The sequence below is a fragment of the Mastacembelus armatus genome, unplaced genomic scaffold (genome assembly GCF_900324485.2).
Source record: "Mastacembelus armatus unplaced genomic scaffold, fMasArm1.2, whole genome shotgun sequence".
Lineage (NCBI taxonomy): Eukaryota > Metazoa > Chordata > Actinopteri > Synbranchiformes > Mastacembelidae > Mastacembelus > Mastacembelus armatus.
Genome location: NW_022872863.1, coordinates 1 through 22,714, shown reverse-complemented (window position 1 = coordinate 22,714; position 22,714 = coordinate 1). Strand labels below are relative to the sequence as shown.

Here is a 22,714-nt window from a genome sequence, read left to right as displayed (position 1 = left end):
GAAAGGAAGGAGAAAAGAAACAGAAGCAAATAGAAAAACAGGTAAACGCCTCTTCACCAACATTGTATAGGGCAAACTGTTGAATTTACAGATGAACAAACAATGTCATGCTGTAGACCACCTCCTCATCCCAGCAAAAAAAGGTCAGATGCAAAATACACACACTGAACAGAATAAAGAGATACGAGACACACATCTGACTGAAGCTAAGATTTGAGCCTAGAAGGAGTAACTGAACTCATGCTGTATGAAGAAAAATCAAAAGTGACATTGTTGGTGCAATGAGTTAAAATGAGTGTGTGACACAGGAGCTTGTAGGTCAGTTCTTAGTAATCCACCAGACAAACTCAGACTGACTACAAAAGAACATATTTTGGTAAAAGCGGCAAATGGAGAACTACATGTTAACCCACTGACAATGCTATTTGAAGTACATGATCCAGAATCAGGACACAGCGCACAGCATCAGTTTGTACTGTCAGACAAGTGTCCAGTTAATCTGTTAGGAAGAGATTTACTCACTGCTTTAAACATAGGGATACATCCTACAGTGAAATGGATGAGAGCTGTCAGGCTAGAGAGTGATCTTTTCTTAACTGAAAGTGTTCAGCTACCAAAACATTATTACACCTTAGACTTAGTCACAGAGGGACCCAGTTCAGTAACCACAGATTTGGGGAAAATGACAGGTGAGGTAGCTGCTGCACAGGCCATTAGACAGACACCAGACAACATGCACTGCACCATGTACTTCAGACACAAACCAGGGTCAGATGAGGTGTATGAGAAACAGTTTTTCAAGAACAAAACTGTTAGGATTAGACTAACCAATCTTTATTGGAACAAAGCAGGATATGTAGGAGCAGCATGCAGACTACAACCTGAGGCTGCTGAAGGAATTAAACCAGTATTTGACTCATTACTAAAAGCAGGCATTATCAGAGATACCTAGAGCTCCACTGGTACCGGACCCACACACCCTGCTGAATGACGTCAAGCCCAGCTCAAAGTTGTCAAGTTTACGCTACACTGACATGGTTCTTTTCCCTGAAGGCAATGAAACACACGACAACTTTGTACCGAGTATCTGTCTGCAAGTGAAAACGCCTCAGTTGCAAACGGAGAGAAGAGACTTTCTTCTCTCCCCATGCGACTTTCACCCTTCTCCTTCTTTTCACTTAGCAGTCCTTTATTTGTATAATGGGGAACAAAACCAGACACAGGATACTTGGGTGCAATAAAACTTCAGTTCATCATGGGTCATAAGGTTATGGAGGTCAGCTGGAGAAACAGACCTCTCACATAAACATCCTATCTTCAGATCTAATTCCACAATGGCAACAATTTGAACTTTTGTCCTTATAACCCCAACAAAAGTGGTTCACTGTCATTGATGTGACAAATGCATTTTTCTCTATTGAAGTTGACAAACAATGATAATTCTGATTTGCATTTGAGTTTTCGGGCAAAAGATGGACTTGGACGTGGATTCCACAGGGTTATTGTGAGTCTCCTACCATCTTTTCCCAAGTAATGTCTGCTAACTAAGTTAAGTTTCCCACCTTCTGCAAGAAGTCAAATACGTATTTGTATGTAAATGAAATTTGGATATGCTCTGAAAGAGCCACTGAGCACTTTCACAGCAAGGGAGAGCTCTAGACTCAGACAGAAAAGAAGCTATACTTAAAGCACCAAACCACAAACTAAAAGACAGATGATGTTTTTCTTAGGTATGACAAACTTCTGCAGAGCATGGATACCAAACTATTCAGAGTTGTTTTGTCCATTATTGAAATTGATTTATGACACACCTATGGCAACTTATGATAAAATAAAATGACTGAAAATGCATAAAAAGCCTTTGATGGTCTTAAAAAGACCCTGAGCAGCACCTCTATTTTAGGACTGCCTAACTATGAAAACTGTTTTATGCAAACTGTTGATTGTAAAAATGGTCACATGACTTCAGTGCTGACAAAACAGGCCTATTGCTTATTATTCTGCCCAACTGGATCCAATAGCAATGCCTGTGTGTGTTCAAGCTGTTATTGCAGCCTCCATGACAGTCCAAGCTTCAGCAAACATCAAGTTGTTCCATCCTCTGTCACTAAAGGTCCCACATGCAGTCTCTGTCCTGTTGTTGCAAAACAAGACTAGCATACATGTCACCAGCTAAACATCTGTCCTCCATGACTACATTGCTTTCACAGCCACATCTCACAACTGAACGATGTACAACCTTTAATCCTGCTACATTAATGCCTATAGCTGAGGATGGTCGGCCACGATTGTATTGCTGAAACTGAGAATAGAGTGTTGTTGCCCAGGGCTGACCAAACTGACACACCTTATAAAGATGCTGAAATGACAATGTTTGTAGATGGATCTTGTAAAAAAAAATAAACTCAGACTGATCTAATTCTACAGGAGATACTGTTGCAACCTTTAAAGATGCTTTTAAAGCTGAAATACTACTTGCAGGCTGAGGGACTTATTACCATAACAGAAGCTTGTAAATTATGAGAAGTAAAAGTAGTTAATATCTACACTGACAGCAATTATGGATTTTCAACTGTACATGTGTTTGCTCAGCAGTGGAAGAACAGAGGAATGATCACATCATCTGGTCAGACCATCACATACTAAGATCTTATTTTACAGCTGTTAGATGCTGTGCAGCTGCCTAAAGAGGTTGCTGATTGTAAGTTCGACACAAATGTGAGGACTAGACATGATTTCTCTTGGTAATTGTAAAGATGACGAAGTTGCTAAATCAGCAGCACAGAAACCACTGCCTTTACAAGCTACAGTTACAGTTGAACATCCAGATGAGCAGATACTTACAGACATACAGAACAGTGAACCTTAGAAATGAAACAGACTTATGGATAAGAAATTAGTGTAAAATAGATGACAACAATATTTGGAAATGTAAGGATAACAAAGTAGTGTTCCCTAGAAGTTTATTTAGATACGCAGCTGTTCTGACGCATGCTAATGTGCATACGTCAGCAGGAGGGATGGAAAGACTAGTAAACAAAGTGTTTACAACATATATTTTTTTTACAAACTACTCTAAAAAAAAAAAAAATTATTAACAATGTGAAATATGTGCAAAAATAACCCACAGGGACAGACTGTGACAAGAAATAGTGGAAAGTTTCCACTACCTGAATATCCATTCAACACATTTGCATGGATGGAATTAAATAACTGTGAGGGAAAGAAATACTGTTTAGTGATCATTGATGCATTAACTAAATAGACTGAAGTGTTTCCAGCAAAGCATCCTGATGCACTAACAGTAGCTAAAACACTGACAACCACTATTATTCCCAGATTTGGAATTCCAGAGAAAGTCTATTGTAATAATGGTACACATTTTGAAAACCAGGTAATTAAACATCTTACTGCAGTGTTACCATCTTCCTGAGTTAAAACCATTCATTAAGGAGGGTGCTCACATGACTGAGACCATTGCCGATTATATGGCAAAAATGTTGAATAATAAAAATGTTGTATCTGTGATTAATGCACAACAGGAGGGTCCTAGGCCTGAACCTGTCTCTAGAGTGAATCCTGGAGACTGGGTCTCTGTAAAAAAGATCAAGACGAAGTATTGGTTTTCTCTGTGCTGGGAAGGACCTTACCAAGTACTGCAGTCTATACTCATGGTTGTGAGAATTGTTGAAAGACCTTCCTGGATTCATTTAACACACTGTAAAGAGGTAAAAGTACTGTCTGAGTAATTCTGTCAAACCAGCAGGGACTCACTCTAAACTCCAACTAACCTGTGGTGAAGCCTGGCTACAAAGGGGGGTGGGACCAATAGGGACCACTCGTCTCAAACCAGTGAAGAAACCAACCACACCCAGGGGAATTAGGTGAGTGAGGAGTAGAGTGACCTGGGGAGAAGACTGCTCAGAAGTACATTTTGCCATGGAGGGTCCACTATATCGACCCTGGCAGTATTTTGACTGTTTTGTGGGGTGACACTGACAATAAGCATATTGACTGTCATATCACTGACCACAGTTATGTTGATTCTGTTTCCCTTTGAGAAGGGTTTGCAACAGCCGGAGAACGCTACTGACTCCACTGAGATAAGACCTGGTATCTTTTCCTCCCTTGAGAAGGAATTGCTACAGCCAGGTAATGCCATGAACAACACCAAACCAAACCTAGGACAAAGAGAGCTAATGATGTGCCCACTTTTATCTTTTGGGCCAATGAGACTCAAACTGTCCAGTTTGATTTTTGTAAAGTAGTTAACTGTGGTAAAGTGTGACAGGAACAGCTGACATGGGCAGACAAGTATATCTGTGTCACTAAAATATGTAGGTTACACTGATAAGACTCAATCCACACAATGATCCAACAGGCAGGTTTGATATGGATCGGTAGTTGTTCAGTACCATGGCATCAAGACTGCTCTTCTTCAGGAGAGGCTTGATGACAGCAATTTTCAAAGCCCTTGGAAATGTTCCAGACTGTAATGAGTTATTAACTAATTGAGTGAGTTGTGGTAACAAACTTCTTAGTACTGATTTCAGAAACTTAGTGGGTAAAACATCAAGGCAACAGGTGGATGAGCTCAGACTTGAGATGGCCTCTTCAACTGTTATGTCATTTACTGGTGTAAAGTGTGTCAGTTCTACCAAGTGTTTCCTGGATGGCTGCAGAGTTGGTATCTGTCTTGTGCAATTTATTGTTTGTTTAATACCCTGAATCTTGTCATTAAAAAATAATGCAAATTCATTACATTTAGATGTTGAAATTAGTTCCAATGGCAATGGAGATGGAGGGTTTGTCAACCTACTCACTGTAGCAAACAGGACACGTGAGTTGTTACTGCTGTTGTTGATGATTTCAGAAAAATACATTTCTCTCTTTCTACGTAGAGTTTCATTGAACACACAGAACATCTGCTTATAAATGTCATAATGAACCTGGAGCTTTGATTTACGCCATCTTCGTTCGGCCTTCCGGCACTCCCTTTTCTGTGCCCTGACCGAGTCATCATTTCTCCACGGTGGCTTTTGCCTGTTCCTGATTAATTTATCCTTAACAGGAGCAATCACATCTCTGACATTTAGAACACTTGAAGTATATGAAGTCAACAAATCTTCAACATGAGAGAAAGTGGTATTTTCAAACCTAATCATCTCCATAAACAGTTTCCTGGTGTTATCATTTATGTGTCTTTTCTGAACAAGTGTAGGTCCAGTTGCATCTTTGGGAATTATGGACAAATCAAAAGAGACACAAAAATGATCAGACAAAGCAACATCAATCACAGTGATATTAGAAGCGTTAACACCCTTAGTAATGACAAGGTCCAGAGTGTGACCTCTGGTATGGGTCGGCTCCCTAACGTGCTGGCTAAGGCCATACGTTTCAAGGACGGCAGAGAGTTCTTTAGCATATCTGTCACAGGCCTTATCCATGTGACCATTGAAATCACCTGTAATAACCAAACAGTCAAACTCTGTGAAGACAACTGAAAGCATCTCAGTAAATTCATCAATAAAATTTTGACAGCATTGGGGAGGTTTGTAGAGGATAATAAAAAGTATAGAGGGAGATCATTTTTGCTCCATTTTAAAAGATACATACTCAAATGATAAGAACTCCCCAAACGACAGCCTGTGGGTAACCATATTATCCCTAAAAAAGGCACAGACGCCACCACCCTTTTTGTTTTCTCCTGTTTCTGATAGAAATGTAAAATTAGGTGGGGTGGATTCAATAAGAACTGCATTTGCTGCCCTGCTATGTAACCATGTTTCTGTTAAAAACAGAAATCTAATCTACCTGTTGTACCTTTATTCCTAACAACACTTCCCCAGATGGATCTGTCACTCGAGCTTTACAAGGACTCCAAGCCTTTTCTGAGGAGCTCGCTGAAAATACTGGTATTGACAACAACTTCACTTCTTGGCTGGAGGGAATGTTTGGTAAATGGAGCGGCCTGATCCAGTCCATACTCATCTCAATGGCTGTGATCACTGCTATTTTGGTTACCTGTGGTTGCTGTTGCATTCATGTATTAGAGGCCTTTGCTAAAGCCTTATTGATACAGCAATAACAAACAAGTGTATCAGTCCATTTCACAGGATGACCAGGACCCTGAAACTCCTCCAGAGTCAATGAAGGAAGACCTGACTGTGTCTTTTACTGACTATGATAAATTTGTCTTAACTTCTGAACTGTAAGGCACAAATGACTCCAACACTGAAAATTCCTACAGGAAGTGATGTTGTGATGACTGTTTGCCCATAAAGACAGAAAGTTATGACATTTATTTCTCACTTCTACAAGTTATATTTTAGCATGCTAATCATTTTAGATTTGTGATTGTGATCTTGTTTGTTTGTTTGATCATAGTTATGATTTATGATTTTACTGTTTTTCCTATACTAGTAATAATTCTCATCTTTCTGTGTGTTTTTACCAGACTAATAATCACTACTGATCTGCTAAACATTTTCATATAGTAGTTATGCTAAGCATAAACAGGAGGGATGTGTTAGAGAAATTAGAGAAATGTTTACTCTCCTGTGACCTGATCCACCTTACTTTAGTACAACTGAAACTCTTCTGAATAGGGCCTATTGTGCATTGTAGAAATATAATTGTTGCTCTCAGTGAGCACAGTTTGCTCTAACCTTGACTATTTGATAAGGGCCCAGATGTCTTTCTGTGAGCAATCCCCTCCCTTTTGTATTTCCATGAAAACTGATGTGTGAGGCTGCAAGCAGCCAGTGACCCTCATGCTGTACCAAGGTGCTGTGTGACTGTTACTCCTTGCAAGTAAAACTTCTATATAATCTTACCGAAGTTCGTCCTCTGAGTCTATTTGTTAAAAGAATTTACCTAACAGATATCATTAAAAGTTCTAAGATATTTTAAAATATATGCCTACAAAACACTTGAAGCATTAAGATCAAATTATAATGTTTAGTTTTCGTAGGATCATTGAAACACAATCACAGAGCCCTTGGTTTCTGCAGAGTTAATTAATGGCCATCTTCTGTGGAAAATAATGATCTGCACATCTTAACCCAATTCTCTCATCAGTGGCTTTAATTGACATGTGCGCATCATTATTATTGCATGGCTTGCAGACAGGGACGTTGTGTTGTGAAAGACACTGAAAGCATCACTGCTCCATACCCGTATCCTCTTCTCCATCTCCTCCAGCTCAGCAGTGGTCTTTTTCAGCCTGAGGGTGAGCTCCTCCCTCTCCAGCAGTCTGTGATCCTGGCTGAGAAGCTGCAGGTGCTGGGGCCCGGCTTTTATGTTCAGCACCTTATTTTCTGTGGCCTGTAGCTGCTTAGCCAGTTGTTCACGGCAGATGTGGGTCTCACGAAGCAGCCCTTGTAGAGCTTGGGACTCATTGTTGTGCTCAGAAAGGATGTGGGAAAATTGGTGACACCAGGGTGCACACAGTGACTGGGGATGATTAGAGAAGGACTGAGCAGTGAGAGCAGAGGGACATAACCAGGCAACCACCCTGTGAAATGCTGCCACCATGTGGTGAGGCTGCAGCCTCTTCAACAGTTTGTTCTCAGTCAGGGCCTCACTCAGCTGCTGCTGCACATCCCATACCTGGCTCAGGTGAAGTTTAAGCTCAGTTCATCAGGAATTTACTTTAGACTGGGATTATTATAAATTACTTTCTTCTGTAAATGTTGCTGGTTTAAATAACAAAACCATATATATTTTGTAATTACACTTAATATATACATTTGGCCCTCAAAAGTGGCCTCGTCACAACAGCTTTAAAAGCTTGCTACAATGGTGGATGTACTTGCTGAGACACACAGGGTTAAACAGGATCTCCTTCCGTGGCAGGGCTGAAATATTCTGTTACCCAGATATTAGTGTTAATATAACTCCAGCAATCAGTGAAACTTTCACATCCTTCTTGCCTCTTCCTCAGTCTGTCAATGCTCAGTGTGTTTCCCCCCTGGCACACAAACAGAACGATCACAGTGAAACTGTTAATAGCAATAGTTACATATTCATCCATCCATCCATCATCTATACCCCCTTATTCCTAACCAGGGTCACAGGGATCAGCTGGAGCCTATCCCAGCTCTCTTTGGGTGAAAGGCAGGGGTACACCCTGGACAGGTCACCAGTCCATCATAGTATTTACATATTCATAACATCAGCTATTTCCATATGTCCCACTTAAACTAAATTACTGTTTCTGTTTTGTAAGTTTTAACTTTGACAAATGAAACAAATCTGGTAGAAAAAGCAACTCAGTGTAATAAATCCAGTAGTTTTTATTATAATGAATGACAAATTTGTCAGTGCAGACAGATCTACTGAATTTCCAGATGGTGGAGTGATGTGGAGAGGCTAGGCGTTTAGGACCAGGACAATACAAAGAGGAAAAGGAAAGCTCGAGGACTGGGCACTAGAATGGGGTTTGAACTCTCAGTGGGAAAGCCAAAGTCATTTACTTTACATGGACGTGTTTATTCCTCTCAACCACCACCAACTCTTATTGGTTATTTGTTATGTTTGTTTATGTATTGTTGAAATTTATCCAGCAGAATTTCAGACTGAGGTAAATATGTAGCTGAACAGCAAAATAGAAGAAAAACAGAAGAAAATCAGAAATTCAATTTGATTATTTTATTGATGCCAGTTAATTGAAATGTGGGAAGAAACCGGAGCACCCGGAGTAAACCCATCATGCAGCTGTGTTGAACATGTGGCGGCGTGGAGAGCTGAAGTCCTGGTCAAGTCCACATCCAGGTGATTTCCTGCTTTAGACAGAAGGTCACCTGGATGTGAAGGTCACCAGGACTTCAGAAAGAAGTGTTAGTTAAATTCCTGGTACACTCCACAGTGTCCAAACTCCTGAAAGCAGATCAACGCTGTCCTGGCGGCCTGGACGACTCCACTAAGGCTACAATAATACGTTTAGCTCAAGATGTTTGGGACGTGGTAAAAGTTGATTCGTTCGACACCAACAATGATTGTTTCCAGGACTACGAGCACGTTGTGATCATGGAGCTTGTAGCAATGTTTCACAGCATACCTGTGGCCTTGGATCAGATCCTGAGTCAGCAGCCCAACAACCATTTTTCCGTTGTTCGGTGCTTTGCTTTAAATATTTTAAGATCAAATCGCACGAACAGAACGAACAGAGAGACGGAGAGAACGAGACATGGAAGAAACTGGCCCATGTTGCTGACCGTTGGCATAAGCGTTGGCGTGTCGTCCATGGTGCTCTACAAACTTTATAAACTGCTCGCCGATGATTACATAATATTGATCATTCCAAGAATTGGGATTGTCGACATCATTTTACGCCTTTTTAGGCTTATACGCCTTTTTAGGCTTAGCTGAAACATCGAGGGAGAGCTGAAGTCCTGGTGACCTTCACATCCAGGTGACCTTCTGTCTAAAGCAGGAAATCACCTGGATGTGGACTTGACCAGGACTTCAGCTCTCCACGCCGCCACATGTTCAACACAGCTGCATGATGGGTTTACTCCGGGTGCTCCGGTTTCTTCCCACATTTCAATTAACTGGCATCAATAAAATAATCAAATTAAATTTCTGATTTTCTTGTTTTTCTTCTATTTTGCTGTGTAGCTGCATATTTACCTCAGTCTGTAATTCTGCTGGTTAAATTTCACACAGTACATATAACATACCAATATGTTACAGCCTACAGTCCTGCTCTGTGATATTTCTGTCCATATATGCACTCAGCAAGGAGCTGGAAACGAACTTCACTGTCCCCAAGGCAGACAGACAGCTGAAGCTGCCAATCAGTCAATAAGGTGCTGCGCCCCTAGGGGCCATCCCACCAATCCTGCACTATTTGGAGCCTGGAGACAGAAATAGCCTGTGCATTGTGTGTGTGTGTGTGTGTGTGTGAGATCTTAGTCCTATGTCTCCGTGTGTCTTAGTCCTATGTCTCCGTCCTGGGTGCGCTCTAATAATATCGGAGGCTCCCTGCTCCTTTAAGAGCCCACTTGTTGAATACATTACAAAATTGTAACAAAATGGTTATCAAAGTATTCCTCGCCTCTCCATCTGGATCCACAGCGGTAAGAGTTCGGCCCATGCGACAGATTTCCCATTAAGAGTGAACTTTCCTTGTTTCATACTGTTATATAGTGTATTGGTTACGTGCTGTTGCTGGTTGTAGTCACTAGAGGGCTCTCTAGTGTTGGTACTCAGTTATGAGGAGATCATCCCGGGACGTTGTGACACTCAGGAGTTACGAAGTGAGTTTTTGGTGCTTGGCAATAAAACTAGTTGAATGAAGACAAACCTTCCCGGCCTCTTCTTAGGTTTATTGACGATATCACACATACCGATGTCAGTTTTCACCCACACTGGCTCAGGAGCGTTAAATGTCATGCTTTTTAGCTTAATTTTATGTGGATCTTGACTTCGTAAACACAAACCACCTGAGTCCGAGTATGTGAGAAGAAAAGGAAGTTTACGGTAAATAACAAGGTGAAGGAAAGTCAGTGAGGTGGATGACCAGTGAATGTGGATCCAAAGCAGGGTGAGGCGTATGGAGCGGGTGGTTCCTCTGAGGGCCGGACACGGTACCGCCGGAATGGTCCTCAGAGATGGAGTATGTAGTCCAATGGGTGCCCGCAGAGCAAAATCTGACGGAAAACTGTTCTCCCCGTGGTCTGACAGGGATCCAGTCGACCAGCCACTCGAAACTGTAGAAAAGCAAGGACACGGGTTAGAAAAAGGAAACCCTTAGTTATATGATGTGACGCACCTGTGCTTCTCTGGCATAAGGAGAGCTCGGTGCGTCCACTTCTCTTCTCTCGCTCAAAAACAGCGAGATATGCTCCGTTGTAGTCCGTAACTAAAATAAATCCAACAGAGAAAAGCGTCCCCCTCGTCGAGGTTCTCTCCTCCTCGGGGTCCGCTCTACACAGGAGAAGATCGTCTCCACTTTAGCAGTTCCAATTAGTCAATATTTAAAACGTGATACTTGCTGCGACCTGGCGATTCCTCCGATCCTTCCAGCGGCCGTGCAGAGCAAAGCAAAACACACAGATGATCCTAACGTCCTTCCGAGGGCATGCAAGGTGGCAGACAACCCGGCGGCTAGTGACAGCTCGATCTATAACAGGGAAGTCTTCAGGGTCCACAGGTGACGCGTATCAGCAATCACGAAAAGCACACATCACTGTAAGACATTCACTTCCCCATTGACCCTTCACAATAAGACACTGGGACCGGAAAACAATCCCCCGAATGTCACATTAAACCCACAGACGAATGCCACTTGCCGTTGATTTGGCTGCCTAAAGCCTGTTGGCACGTTGAAGACTTGGATTATGGTCAGATCTGTGTTTCAGAGGTACCTCAGCCGTCCCTTTCATTCGCCTATAAATCGAAGTAATCACATGCGGAGCTTTCTAGAACAGGGGCTCCGACAGTCCTTCTTGTCGCAGACCCCGATATTCAGACAATTTATTCCACATAACATCTGTTAATCGAGGCTTTTATAGCATTTCCGATCACATATACATTCAGCTTTCTATAGGCTGCTCTATGTGAGGTGTGTACAACAGGCGGAGGGAATTCATCTTCTAGATCTACTTTTGGCAACGCTAAATAAGCAGTTTGAGCTGGCCTGTGGGGGCACGGTGGCCCAGTTGGATGGCAGTGTTTTCTCTGAGCACAGAGACCTGCGTCCGACCCTCCTGAGTGAACTTGTCTGTATGTTTTCCTTTTCCAAGTGGAGGGTTGTCTGAACAGCCAGAGCTAAGAACAGTAATTTGCATTTGCAATGAACCTGATGTGTGTGTTTTTATTTTGTAATATTTGTTTTGCCTAGAATTTGAGTAATTAGTGAAAAACGGCCCATCACAATTTCCCAGTGCACAAAATGACTTATTCATATTATATTTTCAGTTGAATTAGCAGTTTAAACACAAAGATATTCAATTTACTATGATGATATGTCATAATGTGTACTAACACCTGTCAAACCAGTGTAAAGTATTATCAAACTAGTTAGCAATTCATTTTCTGTCAGTCATCTAGTTCATAGGTTTATACCACTGTGCTCCATTTTTAAATGTTAAAGGCTTCTTCCCATATCCTGTGCAGTCAGGTTGATTTTCTTAACTGTTATAGACGTGATTTGTTTTTCTGCTTTTCAGATCAAGAAGAAGCAGCAAGATGTGGTTGCCTTCCTGGAGGCTCTTAAAGTGGACTACACTCAGCTGGACATCACCTGCAATGAGGCGAACTGCATGTGGATGAGGCAGAATGTCCCAGAAGAGAAGAAGCCTACCAACGGTATCCGCCTGCCCCCCCAGATCTTCAACGAAGAGAGCTACTGTGGGGTGAGTATGTTCACAGCCAATACTCACTATGCTGTAGACCTCTGTTCATTGACCAGTTTTCCCAGTTTTCTATCAGCGCACTGTAAAATGTGAACTGTGAGGTGTGAATGTGAGGCCTGCTTCCTGCTTCTGCAGAGTGCAGGCGCTTTTCTGCTTGCTCCTGCTTCTGCCAGCTTTACTTTGCTTTTATTCCTTTTTATTTCATATATTTTTACCTAATGATTTTATGATACACCTTTTTACCCCTTTTTTAACAGCATCTGGAATTTTAGTGAGGATTTTATTTTTCTTTTTAACACTTAATCTGACCTATTGAGGGACTACAGCCATGGATTGTTTTCAACATGAATATTTCAACACGTCTGGAAAAGAAAACACATTGTGCCAAAACTGCCGGATATATCTTCAGAAAATCAATGTGTTACAAATGAAGATTCTTGCTCTGGAATCTGAAAGAGGACTTCAAGACACGCTTCTGTTCAGACCCAGTGGTAAGAAGCCAAAACCTACTATCAGTAATAAGTGTTATGTTGACCAAAACGCTACCCTGAACCTGGACGATACAGTGTCTTTCCCAAAACCTTCAAGAGTGGGAATTGATCAAAATGAAGCCACCTGGGATAAACTTGGTGCCAAGCCAAATCATCACAGAATTAGAAAGAAGAATGGTGGCACCCCAGGACCACATGTAGCATCAACAAACATACAGCTCAGTAACAGGTTTCAACCACTGTCTGAACTAAATCTTATTGAACAAGAAATGTCTGCTGTGCCTGAAAACCAAAAAAGCAATAACTTTAAAAACCGGAGCCACGGAGCCAGTCAGAGAAACAGAGACAAAGAATCTGTGACAAATGTGAAGGACAGAGATATCCTTCTGCTTGGAGACGGTGCTATCAGTGACATAAACAACAGCAGAACTATTACATGCAGCTACCCAAGTGCCATGGTCACTGATATAGCAGCTCTCCTCCCCCAGGTCATCTCAAAACACCATGGAGTCAAACAGCTGATCCTGCATGTGGGTGCAGTGGACACCAGAAAGGGAGAATCTGAGGTTTTAAAACAGGACTTCTCTAAATTATTGGAGAAACTTGACAAACTGAAAATCCAGTCATTTGTCAGTGGACCTCTCCCAAACATCGACAGGAGGATTAATAAATTCAGCCGGCTGCTTGCATTGAACACATGGCTGTCCAAGGCCTGTGAGATAAGAGGAGTGCACTTCATTGATAACTTCAACCTGTTTTGGCAACGCGACGACCTGTTCAAGGGAAAGGGCCCGTATTTGAGCAGGAGTGGAGTGAGACGGTTAACGGATAACCTCCTCCACTCTCTGAGACACCACACTGGGTCTGGATGGCCGTCTGAACAGCTAAAGGATCCTCTGAGAGAAGAGAGGAGTGAAGTAAACACTCACACCAAACCAGCAACGGACCCCTCATCAGCCAAGGATCCCCCCTCAACAGCACCTTCAATGGTTCCCCCTCCACTGCCCTGGACCCCCCAGATGCATCCGCATCCTCTGCAGTCTCATCACTGACCATCCCATGCCCGGCTTCACCAATGGGATTTCCAAATCATTTGGAAACCTTGGTGAAATCAGGAATTAAAATGGTGCCTCGGACCCCTAACCTGGCAAGGTCACGGGTATTATCGTCAACGCCAGTCAACTCATCCCCCCAGCAAACACCTGTCTTTCCTCAGAGCACCCCTGTCAGACCCCCAGCACCTGCTCCCGGACCAAATATCCTGACTAGCATCAATGCTGCTATCAGTAACTAGGACACCCAGGGCCTCTGCTGTTCTATTCAATTCAATTCAATTTTATTTGTATAGCACCAAATCACAATACAAATCATTTCAAGGCACTTTACAAAAACTAAAACTAAAAACCCAACAATTCCCTTATGAGCAAGCACTTGGCGACAGTGGAGAGGAAAAAACTCCCTTTAACGGAAGAAAAAACCTCCAGCAGAACCGGGCTCAGTTTGGGCGGCCATCTGCCTCGACCGGTTGGGGTGAGTGGATAGAGCAGAGAGAAAAGAACAGCAACAATAAACAACAAATAGACACTGCAGGTTGGTGGGACCAGTAACTGCACATCAGCGATATACAGCTCCAGGTCCAGGGACACCTGCAGAAGGCACAGAGAGAGAGAGAGAGAGGGGAGAGAGCACAAACTAGGGGAGAGAGAGAGCACAAGGTTAGTGACATTCAATGGTGGAATATACATGAGGTGGGAGGAGAGAAGAGAGGGGAGGGGAAGGGGAAGGGGGGGGGGGGGGGTAGGGTAGGGGAGCTCAGTGCACCGATGGTCCTCGGGCAGTCTATGCCTATAGCAGCATAACTAAGGGATGGTTCAGGGTTGCCTGAAACCAGCCCTAACTATATGCTTTGTCAAAGAGGAAGGTTTTAAGTCTAGCCTTAAAAGTACAGAGAGTGTCTGCCTCCTGAACCCAGGCTGAGAGCTGGTTCCACAGGAGAGGAGCTTGATAACTAAAGGCTCTGCCTCCCAGTCTGCTTTTGGAAACTCTGGGAACCACAAGTAGACCTGCACACTGAGAGCGGAGTGGTCTATTGGGATAATATGGTACTATGAGGTCTTTAAGGTATGAAGGAGCTTGATTATGAAGGGATTTGTATGTGAGAAGAAGGATTTTAAATTCTATTCTATATTTTACAGGGAGCCAATGAAGAGAAGCCAATATCGGAGAAATATGATCTCTCTTGCTAGTTCCTGTCAGGACTCTGGCTGCGGCATTCTGGATTAATTGGAGGCTTTTTGTCATGAGTCCCTCTGGGGACTTCCTGTCAGAGGGCCTTTATTTTGTAATGACTTCCTGTCCCCCCCCCCCCGTTCTGGCCTCTGGCAGCTTTTTGTGTAATTTGTGTTCATGAGCTTCACCTGTCCCCGTTATGTTCACCTGAGTTTAATCACCTGTTGTGTTCCTCCCTATTTATACCTCCCGTCTTCCTTTGTTCGACGCCGGATCATTAATAATGATGAAGTGTGTTTTCTGTATTTGACCGTTTCACCCGGTCTCTCTCGAGTTTACCGTCTCATCCGGTTTCCTGGTTTAAGGTTTTGTGTTTGCCCTGGAAATCCCAGGAAAGAATAAGCGCCTCAGTTGTCCTGCATTTGGGTCCTCACCTCTCCTCCTTCACACCACACCACCCACACCCCGTGACACTTTTTATGGAGATATTGGGACATCCAGATAGTAAGGAGTTGCAGTAATCTAGCCTTGAGGTAACAAATGCATGGACTAGTTTTTCTGCATAATTTTGAGACAGGATGTTCCTAATTTTGGAAATGTTGCGCAGGTGAAAGAATGCAGTTCTAGAGATTTGTTTTATGTGAGAGTTAAAGGACATGTCCTGGTCAAAAATAACTCCAAGGTTCTAAAGGCAAAGGCAAAGGCAAATTTATTTGTATAGCACCTTTAATACACTACGCAATTCAAAGTGCTTTACAAGGCATATAATTACATTAAAAGCATTGAAAAGAGCATTTAAAAATAAAGACATTTAACATAAAATAAATTTAAATCAATTAAAGTAAATTAAAATAAAACATAAAAGCACATTAAGAAAACAAAGATAACAATTATTCAAAGGCAGCAGTAAACAACAGAGTTTTCAGTCCAGATTTGAATGAGCTGACAGTTTGAGCAGACCTCAGGTGTTCAGGAAGTTTGTTCCACAAGTGAGGAGAATAGTAACTAAATGCTGCTTTACTTTGTTTGGTTCTGGTTCTGGGAACACACAATAGACCTGTCCCAGATGACCTGAGGGGTCTGGAAACCTCATAGGGAACTAATATATCTTGGATATATTTTGGTCCACAACCATTTAGTGCTTTATAAACTAGCAATAAAATTTTAAAATCTATCCTTTGACTAACGGGAAGCCAGTGTAGTGATCTGAGAACTGATGTGATATGGTCCAGTTTCTTGGTGTTTGTAAGGACTCTGGCAGCAGCATTCTGGATTAGCTGCAGCTGCCTGATTGACTCTTTGCTAAGACCTGTGAACAAGCCATTACAATAATCTAACCTACTGAAGATAAATGCGTGAACATGTTTTTCTGCATCTTGTGTAGAAAGAAAACCTTTTATTCTAGCAATGTTTTTCAGGTGGTAATAGGAAGATTTAGTGATGGATTTTATGTGGTTGTTAAAATTCAGGTCTGAGTCAATGATTACCCCAAGGTTTCTGGCTTGATTTGTAGCTTTCAATGACATGGAGTCAAGGTGAGCAATGACCTTTGACCTTTCATTTTTGGGGCCAAAAACAATCACTTCTGTCTTGTCTGTATTGAGCTGGAGAAAATTCTGGCACATCCATTCTTTGACTTGATTAATACACTCACATAATGAAATTAGAGGACTATAATCATGAGATGATACTGATATATAAAGTTGGGTGTCATCTGCATAGGTATGGTAGTCAACGTTGTAGTATTCCATAATCTGAGCAAGGGGCAGCATGTAGATATTGAATAAGAGAGGACCAAGAATAGACCCCTGAGGAACCCCACATTTCAGTTTTGTTCGCTCAGACTCATAGTTACCAAGTGAGACAAAATAGTCTCTATCTTGTAAGTAAGATTTTAGCCAATTTAACACTGAGCCAGTAACTCCCACCCAAGCTTCTAGTCTATGAAGCAGCACATCATGATCGACTGTGTCAAATGCAGCACTGAGATCCAGTAGTACTAAAACAGAGGTTTTGGATTCATCATTATTCAAATGTAAATCGTTTAAAATTTTAATAAGTGCAGTCTCAGTGCTGTGGTGTGTGCGAAATCCAGACTGAAGTGCATTAAAAAGATTGTTTTGTACCATAAATCTGTGAATTTGTTGAGAAACTACTTTTTCAATTATTTTTCACAGAAATGGAAGATTTGATATTGGCCTGTAGTTACTTACTGCTGAAGCATCTAGATTAGGCTTTTTAAGAAGAGGTTTTATAACAGCAGTTTTTAAGGCCTGGGGAAACTGCCCTGACTGAAGAGAACTATTGACAATCTGCAATACATCTGGAGCTAAGCTGTTAAAAACATTTTTAAAAAAATTTGTTGGTAAAATATCAAGGCAGCATGATGTAGATTTTAATTGTAGAAGCGTTTCTGTCAGAGCTCTGTGATCAAGGAGATCAAAATGTTCTAGATTCGCTGGAGAACAAGGAGGCACAGGTGATATTGTCATGTTCCTAGGACTGCAGCTAGAGATAGTTTGTCGTATTGAGAACCTGGATGCCCAGACTGATTTGCGCTGCTTGTTCCTTCAGCAGGACCTCATACACAAGCTGGAAAACCTTGAACCTCTGAAAAAGCTCTGCTCACTGAATGTCTCCAACAACTACATACTCACCATAGACAATATCGGCTGCCTTCCTGACCTGAGCACTCTGCAGATCGCCCATAACAAGTTGGAAACCCTGAAAGACATAGAGCATTTGCGTCAGTGTCGGGCCATCAGTGTGCTGGACATGTCTCACAACCTGTTAAATGACCCTGAGATCATCCGCGTGCTTGAAGTCATGCCAGAACTGCGAGTGCTAAATCTAATGGGGAATGAGGTGGTGAAAAAAATCCCTCACTACAGGAAGACCATGACTGTGCGCCTCAAGCAGCTCACCTTCCTCGATGGTCGTCCCGTGTTCCCCAAAGACATGGCATGTGCTGAGGCATGGGCTCTGGGGGGGCTGGAAGCGGAGCGCAAGGAGAGGGAACAGTGGGAGACACGGGAGAGGAGGAACCTTCAGGACAGCCTGGACGGCCTGGCAATGATTCGCAAGAAAGCCCAGGAGAGACGACACCTACAGGAGCTACAGGACAAAGGTATACACAGTTTTGCACTTTTCACTTTCCTGCGAAAATACACAGAGTAAATGTGGATCGAGAGCAGCTTTATAATCACTCTGCAGGGAGAAGGCAGAACAAATCAACTAGAACAATATTCTGATAACTGAAGTTTGTTGACTGGACATAACACTGGCTCACAATAGTCTAGCTGCAAATGTAAACAGTAAGAAAACAGTGAGACAGCTTGTGAGCTTATCTCTATTATTTTTCTGCAGGAAATATTTCACTTTAAAATATTATGGATCATTTATTAATGTTTATGGCATGGTAACCCTAACCATAAAACCTTTTGGCTAATAATATGAACCACTAGGGACAGATAAAGTCATTGAACCAGCAGCAGTGGTTCCCAGTATTTACGTATTTGCATACTGGGCTACTTAAAAAGTGTTGTCTGTTTCGTTTCAGGCGAGAATGGGATTTCCACCACTCACTGTCAGGGAAACAGCACCGAGATTTTGACTTCATCGCAAGAGGAGAAAATCAATACGTTTGTGGGGGACAGCCTGAGTGCCCATGAGGAGTTCTTGCAGAATCAAGCCCCACAGAGGCACAATGGATATCAGCCAAACACTGAGTGTCTAGAAGCAGAGCAACCAGGTCAAAAGTTGCAGAATGAGCAATTACAGAAAAACGACCAGGATCAATCAGAGACAAAGCAGCCTGTGATAGATGGGAAAGAAGTAGGGAATGCTGACTTTCAGCCAAAAGGGGAGGAAGGGAGCACAGCAGCAGAGAAGATAGAAAGAGAGCAAGTGACAAAGTACAACGAACAACAAAATCAGTCAGATAGAGTGCAGTGTGAGCAGGGAAATATACTGAAGCATGAGAAGAAACAACCTCCTCTGCTCAGGGCAGCTCTTCCTGATGTAGTTGAGGTTGCACCAACACACTGTCCTGGACCACTGGTAACAGAGCTTTGATGATTCAGAGCAGCTGGAGACCATTCACCTTCCACTATATCACTCACTGTGTATTGATGACCTGCCTGATCTGGATGATGTAGACACAGAAGACCAAAAATAGAGGTCATTGTTCAAACCAGAAATAGAGGTCATATCAGGAGGCAGTGACAAGGATGAGTCAAATGGGAATCAGAGTGGGACCATCCCCACTTTGAGTCCTGCATTGCTCACTGAAAGTTCTAACAAGTCTCCATCATTGGTGCACCCAGATGATTGGGATGCCCATGAGCCACTGATATTTAAACCCCTGGGAAGGTCCAGAACAAGCCAAAACTCAACTCCACAGCACCAACTTATTGAGGAGCTGGAATGATTCTTTCAAAAATTAAACTACACGCTCGTAGGGCATGGCAGGGCATTGGCTGTGTGAGGCCAATAACTGCCAAAGAAGGCCACAGCTTTCATTTAAAAATGAATAATTAGCTGTTAGAAGTAGTGAAAACAGATGGTCTGTAATAAAATTATTTAGACCTTTTATCCATTTTATGTTTTACTTTTTCCCTTAAGGGGCAACACAAAGATGAACAACTATATCATAAATATATAAATGTCCAACAGATGTACACTAGTGCCACTCACTGTCAGTTTTCAGTAAATCAAAAGAAAAAATACCAACCTAGGGTAATATTCATTTATTCAAATAATTAGCATGAGGCAGAAATGATTAAAAATATAACAGTGTCAATAACTGAAAAAAGAAAAGTAAAAGTTACATTTCTGATAACATCATGTGAAATTGAGAGAAATTTGCTGTCTTAAAATAACAGCAAAATGACAGTGATGTGTGCATTTCACTTGATGCTTCAATAAAAATACAGGACAACACATGATACCACGTGTGTGGTTTTATTAAATTCTCTTACATTTCCCAGTTCCAAGTCACACATTACTCTCTCTGCAATAAATATTCAACATGTTACATTTTTGGTGAACTATGCTACTCTGCTAGCTCTGGATGAGTTCTTTCCAAAGCTCTGAGTGACACGAACACATATTTACAAATCATGCTCATCATCAAGGTATATCTGGAATAAAAATAAAACATGAGAAAATGTAGGCAGCTAGAGAGAAGAGTAAAAAAAAAACTGTACATGTATTAAATAAACAAAAACAAAACATGAGCTCTGTGTGTGTGCGACCCATGTGGCAACACAGTCTGACCGGGGACTGAGCAGATAGGACTGAGTGCAGCAAGTAGCTATTATTTGACATACAATAAGAAATAGTACGTTCTCATGTCCCGTCACAGACCGGCTCTAACGTCGCAACCACACCAAGGTGTTGATGAGCCAGAAAGCTACAGTGACTGAGTACAGAATCATCTCCCTCTTTGCTCGCTCCTTGTTCTCCTCCTCCAAATGTTGGAGTCTCCGGTTCAACTTAATAAGCTACAGATAAAAAAAAAAAAATCATGAATTCACCATCATAGTGGTTCCACAATTAACTTACAAGATGGAGATAATGTATTTATTAAGCACTAACGTGACGTCGAAGTGCCGTTGCATCAATCACAGTCATGTCATCAGGACCCCCATCCAGTGTGGCTTCATATGTTGATAATGCAAGCCTTGAAAAGAGAACAGCAACAACAGAGGGTTTAGATAGCACATTTTGGATATACTGTGCAATCATTTTAAGAATATGTTTTTCTAATCCTACATCATGACCTGAAATGAGACTAATGTAAAAAAGGATGAGGAAAAGGAAAAAGGAGCATGGTGAAGATTTATTGCCAGGTGAAATTACCTGGATTCATGCAGGGGGTGGGAAAAAACATTGGGGTGGGAGAAGGAAAAATAAGGGAGAGAAACAGACATGGTAGAGTACTTTATACATGCCGACACAACTTGCATGTCCTTTGCACAGCTACACTCTATGTTGTCCTTGTAACCCTCAGGTTAATGTTTCTCACTTTTTTTTCTTTTTTTTTTAAAAACACAAGTCCTTTAAAATGCCTTTTATTTATTATCTTTCCAAAACCAGTCACAAAAGGTCTACAGCTTTGGTTTTCAGAAACTGTTCTTCGGCGAAATGCTTTCACCAGATGCAGTCCACAGGAAGGCAAATATTCAAAAGTTCAGAGTTTCAAAAGGCCCAACAATGTTTAAACAAATCTAATGAATATTTAAATGTTCATTTTGCTTAATAAGGAGCTCATATTCTCTGTGCAAACTTTATTGCTTAGTTTTGTTTGTTCAAAGCCTCTGTTGAGCCATGATCACCTGTGCCATTTGGAGCAGAATACATGCTTGCTGCTAGTTCACTTAATATGGGCCCCTTTCTCATTCTCACTATCTCTGTCTTTTCTAATGATGGATTGACAAACAAATGTCCTTACAGGGAAAATTAAGTTTTCTCAAGCATTAACTCTAAATTAAACGTGAAAGCTCTTGGACAACAATGTTACATGTTAGTCCTCACAGTGATGGTTAATCTGGATTATCTCCAGAAGTCACAGCCTGAACCAAAGTCACAGATCAGAAAGACGCATTACAGCACAGCTTTTCTTTGACTAAGACATGCTGTATTAATTTTGTTACTCAAAGTTAAAAAAAAAAAAGTCTGTTAAAAAATGGTCAGAAAGAAGAAAGCTTCCAAGGAAACTAAGGGCCTAACAGCACTTCAGAAATACCATTGAGTCAATGTGAAAACCCTCAATTTTCCCCAAACACAGGATGCTTAAGAGCAGAAATCAGAAAATTTAACACTCAAGAAAAAAAGATGACTAATGCAGTCTGGATTGCCCTCTGTGACCAAGATCTAGTAAGCCAATCCCCCCCCCCCCCTCATAAATGACTAGATGATTGGAAGGTCACCTGCGAGGGTTCTCATCCAACACCTCCAGGACCTGCTGGTAGGCCCGACGTGTAGTGGACTGGATGAAAGACAGAACACCGCTAGCGCTGTACAGGTTGTGTTCTTCCTCAGTCACAGTGAGAGGGGGACAAGGATGGACAGTTGCTGGGGGGGGTGGGGTTGCACTGCTCAGTGCCCACCATTAAGGGAAGCCAATTCAGAGAAAAGGGATGAAAGAGACAAAATAGGAAAGGGGAGGGAAACAGGAGATTGAGAGAAATAAGGAAAAATAAGCTGTCCTCAACTTTAATGACTATAAAAATCCCAAGTACAGGAATTAAAAATATTGTTGTATTGTAATTTAACCTGCAGTCCCATAATAACTAACACAACAGGACACAAAAACAGAAATGCAAACTGAAGCTCGTTTTGACTAGGTTACTCAATAAAGACCACTGTCTCATTCACTTTTCAAGCCAAACAGGGAGAGGTTAGTAGTAATATACTGGTCCCTTTTGCTGATAAGATCTATAATTTGATATAAAGTTAATAATTAAGGGCCCCTCCCATGATAAAGGGTGTTTCCCTATTAAAAATATAGCCTACGCCCAATAAAAAGGCGTTACCCCTAATAAAAGTTGCCTCCCTTAATAAATAAATAAATAAAAGTAGCCTCCCATATTAATAAAGGGTGTAGTTTAAAATGAGTGTATTTAATAC

The 22,714-nt window shown here is 41.7% G+C and overlaps 2 protein-coding genes and 1 pseudogene across 2 annotated transcripts; 2 read left to right on the top strand and 1 right to left on the bottom strand.

Moving 5' to 3' along the window:
* The first annotated feature begins 9,940 nt into the window (after positions 1-9,940).
* Positions 9,941-12,474, top strand: LOC113137769 (SH3 domain-binding glutamic acid-rich protein-like). The gene is made up of 2 exons (XM_026319589.2): positions 9,941-10,082; positions 12,177-12,474. Exons 1-2 carry the CDS (start codon positions 10,038-10,040, stop codon positions 12,453-12,455), a joined length of 324 nt encoding a protein of 107 aa, XP_026175374.1. The 5' UTR covers positions 9,941-10,037; the 3' UTR covers positions 12,456-12,474.
* Positions 12,475-12,789: 315 nt separating this feature from the next.
* LOC113137767 (dynein assembly factor 1, axonemal-like) lies at positions 12,790-19,673 on the top strand (annotated as a pseudogene).
* Positions 19,674-20,426: 753 nt separating this feature from the next.
* LOC113137766 (mitochondrial fission factor homolog A-like) lies at positions 20,427-22,196 on the bottom strand (the record flags this gene model as incomplete). Its single annotated transcript, XM_026319586.1, has 3 exons — positions 20,427-20,586; positions 20,681-20,765; positions 22,015-22,196. Coding segments are annotated over 3 exons (399 nt in total), but the record flags the coding sequence as incomplete, so codon positions are not given.
* Between the last annotated feature and the right edge of the window lie 518 nt (positions 22,197-22,714).

Coding starts and splice junctions, on each gene's coding strand:
- LOC113137769 (XM_026319589.2), top strand. CDS start 10,038: ATGGTTATCAAAGTATTCCTCGCCTCTCCATCTGGATCCACAGCG. Junction 10,083..12,176: donor CTCCATCTGGATCCACAGCG/GTAAGAGTTCGG, acceptor TCTGCTTTTCAG/ATCAAGAAGAAGCAGCAAGA.